At 39.7% G+C, this 17413-nt stretch overlaps 1 protein-coding gene across 1 annotated transcript in view; it reads right to left on the reverse strand.

Annotated features, from left to right (window-relative positions):
* Positions 1-17413, reverse strand: part of pcdh15a (protocadherin-related 15a) — a 76991-nt gene that overhangs the window by 55327 nt on the left and 4251 nt on the right. Inside the window, exons 3-10 of the mRNA XM_010783224.1 lie at positions 16199-16354; positions 15133-15252; positions 14895-15005; positions 12948-13118; positions 9596-9704; positions 9322-9434; positions 6080-6286; positions 2195-2329 (exon numbers count right to left, since the gene is read on the reverse strand). Coding sequence (XP_010781526.1) covers positions 2195-2329; positions 6080-6286; positions 9322-9434; positions 9596-9704; positions 12948-13118; positions 14895-15005; positions 15133-15252; positions 16199-16354 — 1122 coding nt within the window. The remainder of the gene's footprint in view (positions 1-2194; positions 2330-6079; positions 6287-9321; positions 9435-9595; positions 9705-12947; positions 13119-14894; positions 15006-15132; positions 15253-16198; positions 16355-17413) is intronic.

The following is a 17413-nucleotide window of genomic DNA, read 5'->3' on the forward strand; positions in this document are numbered from 1 at the left end:
AGCACTTAATGTAAAATGATTCTGAATGATTTTCTGACATGGTTTATAAAGTCATTTAATAAGCAGCCAACCAAGTTATGTTATCAGTCAGCCTGCAACACAGTATTTCACAGAACAACAGTTAGCAAAAAAACATGTTTAATATAGTATAANACTATAGGTTACTTACGTAACCCCAGTTCTCAGAGTAACATGAAGTGAGATGTCTCACCAGACGGCCCTCCTTGCTATGGTGAAGCGAGAAGAGGTGCTTATTTTGAATGACGCATGCGGCGTAGCGCAAGCTACTTATAGGGGGTGGATTCCCTGACGCTGACGTCAAGATCACCAGCCAATCAGGATTGGCGTAATGAGATTGATGCTTCTGTTTGCTCCGCGATGAGGCGCATCCCATAGTGAGACATCTCACTTCATGTTACTCTGAGAACTGGGGTTACGTAAGTAACCTATAGTTATGTTATCAGTCAGCCTGCAACACAGTATTTCACAGAACAACAGTTAGCAAAAAAACATGTTTAATATAGTATAATAGGATATATTCATGATGCATTAAGGGCCAACATAGAAACATGTTTCAACAACAACCACAACAACAACAACAACAACCACCACTTCAATATTCACCAGGCAATGTGCGTCATCTTTTATTTTGTATTGAAACACTGATGTGGAGGATGAGAGATGGAGAGGATGATTCTGCTGATTATCCTGGAATAGAATATTTCCCTTACATCTGATATTGAATGCAGAAGTCCTTCTAAAGAGCTGTATTGAGCTGTCACCACTGCAAAGTGGATGCATATTTTCAGCTCTCATTCTAATGTGGATCCAGAGATTCTTTATTCCTCATGAAAAAGAAACCCAATAAGAGACAAACATGCAGTATGCTGGACTACAATTGAAATATTTAATAGATTAACAAACACCAACTTTATTCACACAGGGTGAGGTTACAATTCTTACATTTGACAGGCTGAAAACAGCACTTCTGCCTCTTTTTGCATTAAAAGTCTGTTATCAAAATAGTTGCAGATTATCCGTCCACACACTCTTCTGACATAGAACATTCCATTGATGTACAAACCAACCCCAACAAACCTAGCATTATATCTCAATCTACAGTGATCCGAATCATCCCCGTGCAGACACTGTCCAGGGAACCGTTCCCACAGATCTCACTGCTGGTTTGCCAATGCTCTCTAATCCACAAGAATACCTCTGGGGAGGGGGCTAATCTATTTCCCAAGATGCTGCCATTCCTCTGAGCAAAGCAGAAACAAGTCACTATGGTAAACCAGGCTGTAAACCCACTAAAAACACCATACATTAAGAAGATTAATAAAACATTATCGAGATTATAAGCAACCCACTCCAGAATCCTAATGGAACATGAAAGTAGCGGCAGAGTTCAGTGAGACTGAACCGTGTCATATATTAAAAGATTAGAGAGTTCCCACAAAATGTACTCTCTATATGTCTCTTCAAAGGAATAGGTTGAGAACTTTGAACGATTAAATCCAAAAGGATTTTCTCTAAATATTACACTAAATAGTATGTATAGATATGTCCAGTAAATAGCAAAAAGTCAATTAAAAAGAGAAATGCCTACAAGAACAGAACTTTGTTCCATGTTCCACAACATATAACTCTAATAGTATCATAATCATTCAGAATGTAGTGCATACGTGTGTAGACATATTTCACACATGGTTTCAGTATTAATCAGTTTTAAATGTTTTGTGATCTGACAAACCTGTTTGTGTCTTCTATATTATTAGCATATTTATTTGAATGGATCATGTTTACTTTTTTGCCAGTGCTATTTGCAGTTTCTTTATTCTTTGGATTGTAAACTTTAATATGCTAGTGATAAGTCTAACTATATGCACATATATATATATGTATATCTATTAAGTGTATATAGAGATTAACATGAGACAGATGTTGAATATTCTTAGGTTCATATTTGAATAGCAGTTAGTAAAACAAGTGAACAGACTGTTGTACTTTACTGTTATTTGACCCTTGATAAAGGTCATATTGTTGCAAAAGTGTCAGGCCAGCTTTGTGTCTACGGGTGCCTCTTGGTATAAACCTAACCTGTGAGTTCTATTTATAAACACAGAATAGGAGATGTAGGTCAAAGGGCGTGAGTGCTGTCTTGTGGATAGAGACCACTGAGTCTGAGGCCTACCGTGAAAGTATAGACCATCTGCTGTTCCCGATCCACAGGTTTGATCAACTTCAGGTAGCGGATTATCCCAGTTGGGGTCAGGCTGAAGATCGTGGTGTAGTCATCCAGGGTAATCTTCACCAAGGGGTCTTTTGTCTTCCAACAAAAAGATATACAGAAAGAAACAAGTTACCATGGTGACATGAGTATTTCATCACCTTTGTTTTTCAAGGCCGTAGCTGTGGGGATGGGAAGACCTATCAGTACATTTTGATCCGTCAAAGAGTTGAAAAAGTAATCTCCTGCAGGTCCCTCATCTATCTTAAGAAAACAGCGGAGAAGGAGCAGAGGAGGGGAACAAGAAACCAATGTTTTGATACACGATAGTATCAAGAAAGAGAGGAAATCACTTCTGCTAAAACAACTTACAAGCATTACAGCCTCTGATGCTTTTTAGGGAAATATATTGACGACATTAAGCAGTCGTTAAAAGGTATTGGTTTAATAGCTTTTGTTTAGGGCATCCAGGTACTAAATAAGATTGAAAACATTATAAATAAAGTTCCATTTATCCAAAGATGTCTCATCACTGATGTGGTTTGATTGTGTTACAAATAGACCTCGAGTCCATTGTGGGCCATTGCTGCTAGTCGGCTTCGATTCCCGTCCATCAATGAGTCCTCTTAAGAGAGTTTGGTAAACATCGGAACTGGGTGGCTTATTGATTTTGTTATCTCTGCTTCCACTCCACTATGATTTGTTAATCTTCTCCAAACACGGAATAAAGGGTTTTGTGAAAGATTAACTAAAGGTAGCAGTCATTTGTTTTGTTCTGTGTGTGTTTGAGACGGTGTGTATCCACCCATTCAAACATAAATCTATCAGTGCAGTTAGGATATGAGGAAAATGTAAAGCATTCTCCGCTGTGGTTGGTGAAGACACACACACAAACACACAGTTTGTTAAATGTGTCAAACAAATATGTCAAAACACCCCCTTCCACCAACTACACACACAACAATCAATGACAAATATTTTGAAGTTGGTATTCAAAGAGAATAATTCCATAAATTCTGACTGAAGCTATTGCAGAAACCACATCAACAAACACCCATCTGCATAGAAAGAAGAAGAACACTGCACAGCAAAACACTGCAAACAAAAACACTCCCATTAGGATAAAGAGTCAGTGCATCTAGATTAATCCACGCACACACACCTGCTACTACCAGAGACTTGCATTGCATTTCATTCTATGATTTTCATTATTTTGAAATATTAATACAAAACAAATCATTTCTGAAGTGGACATTTGGCAGAAACAATGGAAAGCTAAACATGTAATATTTGGGATGTCTCCAGCAGCAGATTAGTGTTATCAGTTTGTTTTTACTTTGTGCGAAGTGATGTATCAAATAAATCTAGGGATGTCCCGAGTTAGTTTAAGAGCAGGGATCAAGTTTATCCAAGACTTTATTTTTCATGGATTAGTGTACTATCCACTTATAGTATTTTTTGTTTTATAAAACGTATTGAGCTCAAGGTAAGCTACATTTACAAGTGTTTCCCCTTTAAAAACACTGTAACGAACCACTTTCTGTAGCAGAGGCGTAGGACTAATTATTCATCGATTTCAAGTTGTAATTTGAAACATGTGGTTAGCTAATTACAAACCTGTGATTTAAGATACACAGTGTTCACTGCTTGTGATCCAGGGTTTAAATTGTTTCATTAAAACATCATACTATCCTGTTGACCACACAGAGAGAGTATAGCCCATGGACTAAGAAAGTGCAGCTGGAGCCTGAAAGAAGACGGCTGTAGAGTGTGCATCACAACTGATAATGGATCAAATGTAACCAATGCTGAGGAACTAAATCAATGCACCAGGCTTCAGTGGCGGCCAAAGGCTGCATCATGTGATTGATAATAACTCCGTCTTTCTGGCTGTTTGTCTGTGTACTCTCATGTTCCGATTAACCCAGTTTCCCCCCAAATCTCTTTTTTGTGTCCATATCTACGCCGGGATCCTGAGTCGAGGCTCATCCTGTTGCTGTGGTCGTGTGTCCTGGATCCTCTATCCTGAGCACTGAATCTGAGTCCTGGACTTCGAGTCGTGGCTGAACCTGTTTCTGCGGTCCTGCCTGACTCTCATCATACTACTTCCCTGATGGCTCCCACAAGATTGCTGACATCCTCGTGGATTCATCTTCTTATTATAGACACATGCATTTCCGAACATTTGGACTACCTATGTTGTAAATGTATTATCTTTTCGATTTACACACGGCATCTATTGCACGTCTGTCCGTCCTGGGAGAGGGATCCCTCCTCTGTTGCTCTCCCTGAGGTTTCTCCCATTTTCCCTTTAAACTGTGGGGTTTTCTCTGGAAGTTTTTCCTTGTACGATGTGAGGGTCAAAGGACAGAGGGTGTCGTATTGTCATACTGATATTCTGTACACACTGTGAAGTCCACTGAGACAAATGTAACATTTGTGATATTGGGCTATATAAATAAACATTGATTGATTGATTGATAATTGCAGCTCTCTGTTCAGTAATTTCTGCTCGTCCTCAGTGTTTTGTTTGAATTGCTTTATGTTTTCTTTATCAGAAATTGCTCGGAAAGATGATGCAACACTTAATAGGGAAACAGGATTTTGTAAACAGACTATTTCTTGCACAGTTTTTGGGAGAAGGCCACACTGAGTGAGAAACAGCAATAATTAAATCTGCCAGAGCACTCGTTGATTACAGGGTTTCCAACAAGATGGAGTTCAGCGCAGAGGATGATTGGGAGGGTGTAGGAGCAGAGCAAAGCCTCGTCTCAGGTACGGTCTGAAGAGAGTCAACGAAGCAACTGTGACCAACTTGGCAGGATGTACAGTGTCGAATCAATTAACATGTCCCTGTGTCCTCTCCAGGATTTTACACATGCCCTCTCTGTTGTGGCGCATGTAAGGATGTCATACCTGAAGCTAGTTCTGCATCTTCCAAGAACATCAACTCTTGTTGAAAATGACGAGAACACAGACAAAGAAACATGTTCGGCAAGCAATACAGTCAGAAGCCCTTGGCTACTTGGAAGCTAAATATAGCACTAGGAGCTTATCGACATTACTTTGTTCATTGATCCAAGATTAACTACATAAGCGTGAGACTCCTAGGCAGTGTGTGAAGATGAGGAGAAACAGGTGACCCGAAAGTTAACTCGTCTTCTTCTGTATGTGTTAGTTAGTGGAACAATGACAATGTGCCGCAGCGAAGACCAAACAAACAAGACAAAACAGATGTGTTTTACAGCGAGCATTTTGTTTGAGGTGGAAATTAAGAGAATGTATCTTGAAGTAAATTATACCATGCACTGCAAGAGGCTGTAACATTAAATATTCTAAGAACAGAGAGCTTTTGAGTATTGAAATCCTTTAATTGACTTTACTGACTTAAATGGAGGGCTGCTTTAAGCTGTTTAGAGTTCACAGAGCAGCTGTATAATGCAAGAAAACATAAATATTGGATTCACCTCTGTATCAAAATATATGAATATAATACTACAACAGTTATTTTTTAATGGACTAAAGTGGGGGATTAAGTGCAAAGAAACATGTTCGGGACATCCCTATTACACTCTGTATGTTTCTATGTGTGTGAGTGTGTGCCATTGCATCTAAGAGCAACCCCCTTTACCTACAGGTGTATCACCAGGATCCAGCTAAAACAAGGAGAAAAATACAGCAGGAAAATGAGTATTGAATGTGAACGCACAACAAAAACTTGTAAATAAATATGAACCTGTAAACAATATATAATCAAATGCACCACATGTGCTTTGTATTTGAATGCACACATTTATGGGTGGGCATGTGTTAAGTGCAGGGAGCCTTGTAAAGGTTCTTGCTTTCTACCTCCTCAATGTCATTATCCAGAGCGATGATTCCCAGGGGCGCAGTGAGGTTGGCACTGGCGGAGATAGTCGTTCCCACTGGGGAGGACTCACTCACATAGCCCTGATAGGTGGCAAACTGGAAATACGGTGCCTGGTTGTTCTCATCCAGGATTTCGATAATGAGGTCAGCGTAGGCCGGGAGGGGGTGACCGTTGTCCTGTTCAGCCTGAAATTATACGAAAAAAGACAAGAGTGAGTCAAATGACTGATAACCAGTCTACTAGAAATGTATTAAGAAGTACTAATAATGAGTTGTAAGATTAAAGTAAGACACTTAAGTGTTATGCTGTCCCAACTGTTATGCAGACATAGGGACAAAAAGCGTCATTTCAATTACAAAAAGCTACATTTGCTAAATGTAATCAGGGGTCCATTTAGGATTAGGCCTTAGTAATTACTAGAGCACTTAACGCAAATACCATCATTTGACGGGGAGAGGCAGTAATTAGTGGCTCTAACTACTCCGTCAAATTGGTGACCATTGATAAAAAGCAGGGTCAATGGGTCCCCTTCTCACTAAGTCAGTGCCAGAAATGGACCAATTAACTAGTAAACATGGCTGTCTCCATTAGTGCTTACTCAACTGAGCTTAAAACTGTCTGATGATGTACTCTGTTTTGCCTGAAAGCTTGAAATAAAATGTGGAACTGTTTGGTATGACAAAATCCCAGTCAACATCTCTTCCTCATGTTTATTTCTTTCTCCAGAAACTGACCTGCAGCATCGAGCCACGGAAAACAACTCATATTGCAAGATGGGGTTCATTTTAATGTTAACAAAAATGACTGAATAAGGTTCAAGTCAGTTGTTGAGAAAACTAGCAATAATAAAAACAAATCCTGCTACATATAATTAATATATTACCGAATACTGGAATTTGATACAACAATGTTACAACACAGTTTATGCACACAGTCAATTCCCAGAGCTGGACACTCTCCCAAAAATACATGAGGGAATTGTTGATTCACCTGCATCCAAAACTAGCTTGTGTGTGTCGCATACTGCTCACCTACCAGAAGATAAACATCTCTTATTCTTCATGTTGTTCCACAGTTGACATGAATGCTTAAGAAACACAGCTAATTACTGCAAATCAAAATGTGTGTTGTCCTAACTATCAAACTGTACCAAAGCATAACAGAGCTGTTCTTTAACCCGAGTTCAGTCTTACACCAGCTTAGTGAAAGAAGTGTGGTCAGGCTGTCACTGCACATTTTTTCCCTCCGAGGCACATATGTTGCTATTGGCTCCCACACTGGGATGCTTCAGAAATATTGAGGCTTTGAAAATACAGATGGAGAGGGGGTGTGAGGCGACATCAGTTTAAGCCATGACCTGGAACTAATTCTGCACATTAGCTCAATTTCACTGGGCTTGTGTTGCAGACTGACGATTGTAACAGAATCATTTGTTTCTACAGCTACATGGAAAAAATGCTAGGGCCAAAACTACTCAGAAGATTGCTGTTATTTGTATTGTTTGTCTTTTCTATTGCAAAACCCTGCCCCGCCGTTTTTGGCACATCAAGTTGAGTTTCACTACAGCTCATATTTTTATTGGCATCGCAATAAAAATGCCAGGAAATCTTCACCAATCATCTTCTACCTTCCTCTCTTATCTGATGATAAAGAACACTCACAATGCAAGGACCCAAAGATCCAATCTGCTCACACAAACACCTGAGGGACAAGTGGTGTCATTGACGAACAAAGTGTGTGTGCCTCGATGTTCTCGCTACTTCTCAGCATTAACAAAGAAAAATTTCGTCCGAGAGAAAAAAGACGGGGTGTGAGATTACTGTGTTCCCTGGTCATTCAGCTCTTTAGCGATGTCCTTATTTCTGTGAGGCAGTGCTAAATGACCTGCGCTCCACTGCTACTACACACAAGCCTGCAGGAGATTCACTGCTTCCCAAAGTCAGTGTTTATCAGTCTCAATGCTGCTGTCCTGACTCCATTGCCTTAGAGCGCCATACTGCATTTCTTTGCTTCCTTGTTTCTATTAAACCACGCTATTTCTCTCCATCTGCCTTTGTCACTTGTCTTCATTTCGTCCATGTAATCCTAGTGGAAATAGCCCTATCAGGATCAATCATGACTTTGGAAGATAAACAGATCTTTTTTTTTTTAAATATGCTTGAGGTGCTGCAGCTCACCCCATCCCATATATGTTTTGAAGTCTTTTAAAGCATTAGCTATGTACACCACATGCTGTGCCGCAGAACTCTCAAGATACCAAAGTCTAATTCTCACTTTCCTGCCCCTTGGATATCTTGAGCAACGGTTCCTCTCCCCCTCTCTATGACTAAGGTAGATAAGACTCCTCCAGTACTAGACACCATACACATATCTCTCTCGATCTTCATTTTTTTTTTGCTCTTTGAACTGTTTCCCTTCCCCTAGCTATGCACAACCCTTACGGAAATATGCAAAAACTCTCTCTATACGATCAATCTCCTCTTGCCTTCTTCCTCTGGTGAAAATCAGCTGTTCCTCTCATCTTTTTACTCCACAGCTATCCCGGTAAACAGCCTGTTACACAGTGCTTAGAGGTGTGTAGAGGTTAGTGACGGGTGGATGGAAAGTTCATCTGCACTGCTGCTCTCCACCAGCAGCACCGAGGCAATCCCTGACTCGGATCCAAATTAGGATTCATGAGAGACTAGAAGGCTATCCTCCTGCTAAGTCCATAAATCATAACATATTTTTCACCCTAGATCTCCAAAGCAGCTAAAGATAAGGTTAATGGCCTTCAGGTTATCTAGGTGGAGCTGAAAAGTGTGGATGTTTAAGTTATAGAGAAAAGTTCAAACTTGATTTGGCACTAGCAAATAAAAAATAAAAGCTCAGATTGAGAAGAATCTTTGCTTATAATAATCAGTGTTTTGGTTTGGGCTGAACCAACGACAATCAGCCCCATTGAGTTTAGTAAATGCAACGTTTATATACGTTTTGGCCAATCAATTTTTTTACTTTTCTATCATTGTAAACCAATTTTGTGACCAAACATTCTTCAATTTCTCTGTATGAATGAAGAGTATGTACAAAATAAACACAATACATCACAAGTACATTGCGGTCAAAAGTTTGTTTCGTAGTGGGTTTAGTTTCCATCAAAATCGCACAGTAAATCTTGACATCAGAATAGTCAAAGTCCTTTTAAAAAAAGCAAGCACTGATTGGGATTGAGTTTGTTTACCTTGATGATGAGTGTGAAACGTTGGTACAAGTCCCTGCTGATAGGCTGCAGAACACGCAGCTCTGCAGTGGTTCTGTTCAGGGAGAAATACTCTCGGTATGCTACTGGATGACCTGCAATAATAAAAAAAAGAACATTCAAAGATTTGGATTCACTGCACTTTATGATAACGTCGAGGACACCGAAATGAAAATTCAGAAGTCAAGTCATGGCTGACGACCGAGCCAAAGAACATTAAATGCGCACAATCAATCAGGATACGTGATGCACCTACCAACTAGGATGTAGTAAAGAATGTTGGGTCTGTTTGACGGGGGCTGTATGTTCCTGTCCATGTCCACGGCCCGGATCGCAGGGGTCACATTCAGTGGGTTCAGTTTGCTCTGCAACGAGGGGAGGGGGAGTCAGTCAACAACACGGCAAGATAATCAGATGCAAATCTGTTTATTTTCTGTTGACTGTCTAGTTGTAGCACAGCCATTGTCTCCTGAAATAACTTTGAGAGCATTATTATTCAGAGATGGGATTTTTATTGTCTTGTAAAAAGAGGAAATACCACTTAGAAAGGATATCAGCAGCCCCGAAAAACACATTATGTCCTATTTATCATTATTTTGGCTGCTGTGTAATCTTATGTGACGTGTTCCTTAGAGAAGCTGCTCTTCCTGGCCCCCAAAAACGGTTTCCTACTTTTAAAGTAGGATCAGAGGAGCTGCTGCGACTGGCCTCCTTGTAAACTGAATATTAGGAAGAAATGCAAATACAATTTCTTATATAAAATGAGGAACCAATGACCTGCAGGGAATTACATTAGCAGTCAAAGTCCGAAGCACACGGGTCAATTATTGGGATATTTAATTAATAAGCAATTCATTAGATCCCTTTCTCATCATTATGCTTCCAAATACACCACATCGAGCTGCGCATCAAGGTTAATCTGTTTGCAGTGCTGTAGGCTGCCTTTTCCTACTCATGCACACTCAAACATATTGAGCTCTCATTTACACAGCTCTTCGTCTATACCTTTGCCCCAACATATGGCTAAGTGGAAATATGTTTAGCACATCACATTTATGAATACATCTCTGATGATAAATGCCTCCATATGGCAGATAGAGTATGCGTAAGTATGCTAAGAGGCCTGAGCTAAACTTCCTTAACGTAGAAAGACACATGGCTAACATCTCTCTGGCAGGAAGAATCCCTTCTCGGGGGGGATACATTTATATCCCTCAGCTCTGAAGTAATCCTTACACCCCCCCCTAACCAACCCTCTCGCTTTTACAATGTCTGGAGGTGCGCTAAATCAAATCCCTCCAGCGCTGCACAATGATGATTAGCTATAATACCCTCCTCCAACAGTCATTATCCGGGGGACTCCAGAGCCCGCATTATATCCCCCCAGGGCAAAAAATAAATACAGATCAACTAAATAATGCCTGTCTAGCTATTGTGATTAATTACAATACACTCATCAATTATGAGACGACAAATCTCCTCGTGGACAGATATGTTAGCAGAACGGTTACACTGCAGAATAGAGATAAATCAAACACCAGCAAAAACTGCAATGCTAATTTAGACCACTCTTGAAAAGAAAGAAAGTAATATAAAATATCACTCTTTAAGGAAAATCAAATAAGGAGAAAAAGAGATACCTCTTTTGAAATTGACAATTCGAGGAACTCTGAATGTATGGAGGAGACATTATGTTTGAGAACAACATTTATATAAAGTAAAGGAAAATGTCACATCAGACTTTATTATTGCTGGTAGCTTGAAACCATGCAATGTTTGAAGGTGGAAAGCACAGAGAGAGGGAGAAAGACCAACATTTTCTCACACTAATGAAAAAGCTTTGGTTTGTGCAGCTGCATACTTAGCAGTCTGCAAACCTTTTATCATAAATTATACATTATGAGCAAACTCTGAATGGGAAGTCTGGACAAACAAAGTGAGTCACGGTGGCAGCTCCGGTACACACACAAGTGCAGAGACATACACCTACATGTATATACAGTGTACACTGTTCTGTTTACCTTTGTTTATTACTCCCTTTTCCCTCTAGCACTAAACCTCCAACCATTGATTTCTCAACCACTGTTTATAGTTCCATTTGTGTCATTATTGCAGACTTATGTTTTATTTAATTTCTCTCGCCCTCGTCTCAGATAAATTTGATTCAGTTTGACTCCAATTTTAGAAACATGACGACCAATTACAATAGCATACTTGATTCAGTCTTTTCCCAATACTGCTACAAAACATAATTGTTAGATATGTTGGTGTTGCTTACGAAGGTACACATTTGTTGCTCGATCTACAATATTAAATAACAACAATATAACGTGGTACTTATTATCCACAAACTGGAAGAATATATAATTGTCAATGAAAGAAATGAATTAACTTGCCAGAATAGATAACACTAAATGTATCAAACGTGCCCACGGAGGGTAGAGATCAACCTATCATATTTAAAAATTACAGCAGAAAAGCAATTTTAAACAAAACAAAAGATAAATGAAATCCTTTTGTGGTATAATGTTGTTTGTAGTTTCAGTCGTTAACTACACAAAAAAAGGCTAAAAATAAATGTTTATAATTGAATCACCACACAGTTATGAATGTAGTCAAACTACATGAAGTTACTGCTAAATGTAGTTAAACTACTCGTTTATTTACATTGGTACAAGATAATTCCGATCTTTGGGCATGTCGAGTTTCTAATTCCCAACTGTGTGTTTGAGGAAACTCGAGGAGGACCCATGTGATGACGCAGACAATGTTCAAACTCGATAAAGACTGGGGCCGGGCTCTGATCCAAATCTTCCTGCATTCAGGACGCCACAATGCCAACATCAATCCAGTCCAGAAAATCCAATCAAATCCAGTCTACAACTCCAGTCCAATCTAATTCAATTCAATACAGTTCAATCCAGTCAGCTAGGCCCGTCCAGACTGCTGATGAGAAGTGTGTTATACTCTTAAAACAGGAAGTACAAAATGGAGCTTGAGGTGATGTAGCTTTATAAAGTCTATTATAGTCCAATATAATAATTCAACACAGTGTAATTTATTGCATATCTCTTCATGCACTGTATATATAGATTTCTACAGACAAAGATAAAGCGTTTATAGATATGGACATCATCTCTATTTGTGCAACACCTCAGACTCTTTATCTAAGCTGCCAAATCATCTCCCCCTCTAGTTTCCTACTTCTATGAATTCCAGGGGTGTTTGGCTGTCATCCCAGGTCAACCCAGCCGTCAGCTCTAATTGCTGGTCCAACAGATCAGAGAATGCTCCTGGAATCACCATGCTGATACACAGCAGCAAAGACAACTCTTCCTCCAGTCGAGGAGACTAACAACAAGGTGTTAGCAGACAATTAGGCTCTTTAACATGTGTGGCATTTTGAAACATTTAGCAGGAGGGTAGATATGCAGCACAAATATGAATGATGCGGCTCAATGCACATGCACCCAGAGCACGACAGATAAAACACGACCTGCGTGCAAAAAAAACTAAAAATGCACATACTATTAACGGGAAGAATTTGTGTTCAAATGAACTTGTGGAAAGCCAGCGTGTTCACACTCCCCTGTCAGCCTGGTTCTTACCGGTTCAGTGAATTCTGGGATAGCAACACGGTAGGTGAGGGGGTTGCAGTCTCGAGTGTTGTTCACCAAAATGCAAGGCAGGAACATGGGGCCCAGGTCGTCTCCGTCCAGAACGTCCACAGTCAGAGTAGTCGTAGCTGTCCGTCTGTTCGGGGGGTATGGAGCACGGTCCTGGAAGAAGAAAAAATATTTTCGATTTGAACCTTTAAACTCCCAGATGATTTGTTACTTTGTGCACTGGGGCTACACACTGCTCAGCTAAAATCAATATAACATGTTAAAACCACGACAGACCTCTGCAACTGTTTTTCAGAATATATTACAGCTGTGGCTGTTATGGAAACTCAGTGATGCATTAATTCAGTTTTTATTCTACATTTGTTTGGCTGCAGGAAATGGGTGCTGAAATTCATTTTCATGCTTTAAGTAGAACATTATTGAATACTATCAAAAACAGTCAACATACTATTTTCACTGGTAAATAACACATTTTGTCATAAAATATCCAATACACTGTTTTCTCCAATATGCTTTTTTATATATTACATAGCACTTATGTTAAAGGATTCTTAGTCATTGAAGTAGAATGAAAAAGATAATGCAAACAATATGCATCAGACCACTTTAAATGCGATAAAACAGTACGACTCTTCAGTTTTCTTCTAAACATTTCTAAACCTTCTCAATAAACATATATTTTCAGCAGCCATCTCTAAAGATCACCCCTTGTGGTTCCGGCTCTTCCTGAGTGGTATCCTGCCAAGTGAGCAGCACAGCACTTCAAAGATTTGTGCTGTTAGTGTAATTGAACTCTTGACACAAGCATCACAGAGTTCTAGTAAATACAATGACTTCTTTCTTATTCTACTTTGACGTCCTCTTGCGAGAGAAAGTAAAGTATCCCTGGAGGACCACTTGCCGGGGTAAAGGGTTGAGTCTTTTGCTCCCTCATGCAGGAAATGGAGAGGAGAGGACATGGGTTAACTGCTAAATGCTGTCCAGCATTCATGTAGGAGTGGTGACCTCCTAAATCCCAGCCTTCTAATTAAATCTGCATTCCTGGCTGGTGCCTTTCTGGTGGCTCTTGGTCCACATACATTGCCTATTGACATATGATAAGGACTGGAGAAAGAGCATAAAGCTGCCTTCATTAAAACTCATTTTGGCATCATTAGCAGAACTTGTTTTACAATATTTTCACATTCATGTTGCCCAGTCAGAGTGTGAAGGAAAAGTGCATCCCTCAAGTTAAATCCATAATTATGCATACATAGTTACATAGTAGATATGCAAGGGCGCTCTGACACATTCTGAAATAACCGTCTGTATACCAGAGACAACTTCAATCACTTTGAATAAAAAATATGTAAGCTATCTCTGAATTACAATTAGGTGAGTTAAATAGATTGTCAGTGTGATGTCCTTACAGTGACTGCCAAATGAGATCTCTAATTACTTCTTATCAATGTGTAAAAAAGAAACAAGATTCCACGATTGGTGGACTAAAGATATAGGGTTACTTACTGAATGATGACCACATTTTGAAACCAGACCTTGCTTTAAAACTTCACTGAGGAAAATAAATGATGCAGTGTAAGGATTTGAAATCATTTAAGCAGCAAACTATTGACTTCAAGTTCAAAAAGTTTGCCCCCTAAAATAAATAAAATATCTGAAATATGGTAAAACTAAAACTGTTAGTGTCTTAGGCCAATACATAAAAACAGAACCTTGAGTGCTGCACTTCCACGCTCCAAATAACAAATTGTTAAGCTGCTGCGGCTGAACACAAAGCACCTATTGAGAAATGGTTTAAGGTGCATTACCCTCAAGGGCAATGCTGAGGTAGACAACCTTAGAAAGAAAAGTCCACAATCAAGGCCTATTTTTAATCTGTTGACATTGAGCATTTGCTGATCTTGACACTTGCAAACAAAAGTCACTTACATTGGCTTGGACCAAAACAAGGTAGCGAGTTCTCTCCTCATAGTTTAGCCTCTCAGCCAGAATAATGTGTCCTGAAAGAGTGTTGGCAACACTCACTGTTCTGTTAGATCCCTGAAAGAAAATGAGAGTTTATATGATAAGACAGAAGGAAAAGTGGATGTGAGCAATAAGTCATGATTGTTGAAGAAATTTACAATGGTGTAGAGGGTGTTTATCATGGCGTGACTTGTCCATATACCAGGTCATTGGGGTTGTAAAGTATGCTGTATTCTATATGTCCATTGGGTCCGTCGTCAATATCCGTAGCTCCATTATTCCCAGAGAAGCCATTGAAAATGGTCGTTCCAACTGGTGTGAGCTAGAGGAAAATATAAGAGCGGGGAGAAATAAAAAGTCAGCAGCTCAAATGGCCCACTGTGACTCCAACATGTACTTACAGCAGTGAGCCCATGCATAGGGCCATTACTGTTGCCACTCCAGCCCATTAGTACAACAAAAAGAAAAACATATATATCAGAGAGGGGGAAATGTTGCAGTCAGCAGCAGTCTGAAGGTTTACAGAATAACAAAAAAGTAAGAACCACTGCTGTTCCCCAGAGGCCTCAGCAGAGTCAATGGGAGCAGGCAGTGGGCAGTGGGGGGGGCAGTTGACAGCAATGCAGAGTTACTCACTGTTGTGCTTACAGTATGAAAAGGTAAACACACTGTGAAATAATGAACACACAATGCACACAAAAAGTGTAATCAATGGAGGCAAGTTGTCGGGAGTCTGAAAGCACAGATTTTATGAATGTTTTGAATCATTGCTGGTCATTCTGGTTTGTTTTTGATGCGAGATGAACATAAATAATTCCTCATACCGTCATGCCTGGCCAGTTTTAATGAACAAAAAGTCAAGTGAAAATTACATGTATCTTGACTGTTTCATCTCACAGGGAAGCACTTGGTTTGTGCAGCCATTGTACATAATTGATGTAAAGACGAAGATATTGAACTTACTTTTATTTCAAATATCAAACTGAAACATAACAAAATGTGTAATTAAGTAGACCTAAGTATCACCTCAGGGCTGCAGGTAGTATGATGTCATGGTCCTCAACATTGAGTAGACAACCTTATTTGATTTATTAGGGGGCTTTTTGGTCAGTCGCTTCTAAACTTTGATGACCCCACTGGCAGTGAAAAAAAAAGTTTCTTACTATAGACAGCAAAGCATGTCACTTACACTTATATAAATAAGTTCAAATTCTGCACACAGTGTCACAAAAGTCCAGCAGAAACAACAACAGGAGTTGCTCCCTTACCTCGTTTATCGCAACATAGTAGCGTGGCTGCTGAAAGCGAGGGTTGTTGTCATTTTTGTCCCTCACAACAATCCGTACCTCGTGAAAGATGACAGTGCCAACCAGCTCATTGTAGCACTGGACCTGAACCACGATGGTAGTGATGTAGTTGGGGGGCTGAGAGAGAGAGAGAGAGAGAGAGAGAGAGAGAGAGAGAGAGAGAGAGAGAGAGAGAGAGAGAGAGAGAGAAGACATACATGGTATTTACTGTAAGCATTACAATGGAAGTTGTTATAGATTTCAATTCTCTAAAGAACAATATGTGTACTATGTCAGAGATGATAACACGAGAGCAGCACTGACTGACCTTCACTGCTGTCAAAAACTAGCAGCAAACAAGCTCCCTAACAAGCGCAGAAAAGAAGCAATACACACAAAGGTTGCTCAAGGCGAAAGGTTCACACTAAGGTTGTTGTTGTTATAATATATCTCCTCTCTTTGCCATTTCTACACGGTTCTCTATCAAATAAAGGCAAAAGTGGGCCCAACAAATATTAAAATAAAGCAAGATCAACCAAAATGTACTTTCAATACTCTCATTAACGAAGCTGCCTGCATGGTATTGTTGTAAACAAATCAGGGTTATGTTTTTTTTTTTTAATTATTCTTAGCTGGACTGTGCAGCCTGATTTTGCATTTTTTAATATTACATTGTATACATTATTTATGTGTCTGATGAAGCTGCAAGCCTTGTGCCATGTTCTGTTTAAAATGTATATTGGACAGCAGCAGCGGCTTGTCTCGTTGCCACCACTACTTGTAAGACATCATCTGAATTTAGAAACAGTGATGATGTAATGCAGCCTGCTTAGCTTTTCCCTCTCTCTCTCTCTCTCCTTCTTATTTGCAAAGGCTTGACTCCCATGTGCTCCTCCACTGATTTATCCTATTAATTGGCCATATTTCTGAAATATTCCCATTAGTGGCTTCACGTATAGCTCCATCCCCTGAGTCCATAAAATCGAAACTCACACTAAAAAAAAACAGCTTCGTCCCTACAGCAGTCACAACACTTAACATCCAGTGAACCCCACACCTCACACACTTTACTGTACCATTTAATCTCATCTGTATTCAAAGCAGTTTAAGTGGATACCCTGAGGAACTTAACTGAACATACCACACACACACACACACACACACACACACACACACACACACACACACACACACACA

Source organism: Notothenia coriiceps, unplaced genomic scaffold (genome assembly GCF_000735185.1).
Source record: "Notothenia coriiceps isolate Sejong01 unplaced genomic scaffold, NC01 NC01_scaffold00024830, whole genome shotgun sequence".
Classification (NCBI taxonomy): domain Eukaryota; kingdom Metazoa; phylum Chordata; class Actinopteri; order Perciformes; family Nototheniidae; genus Notothenia; species Notothenia coriiceps.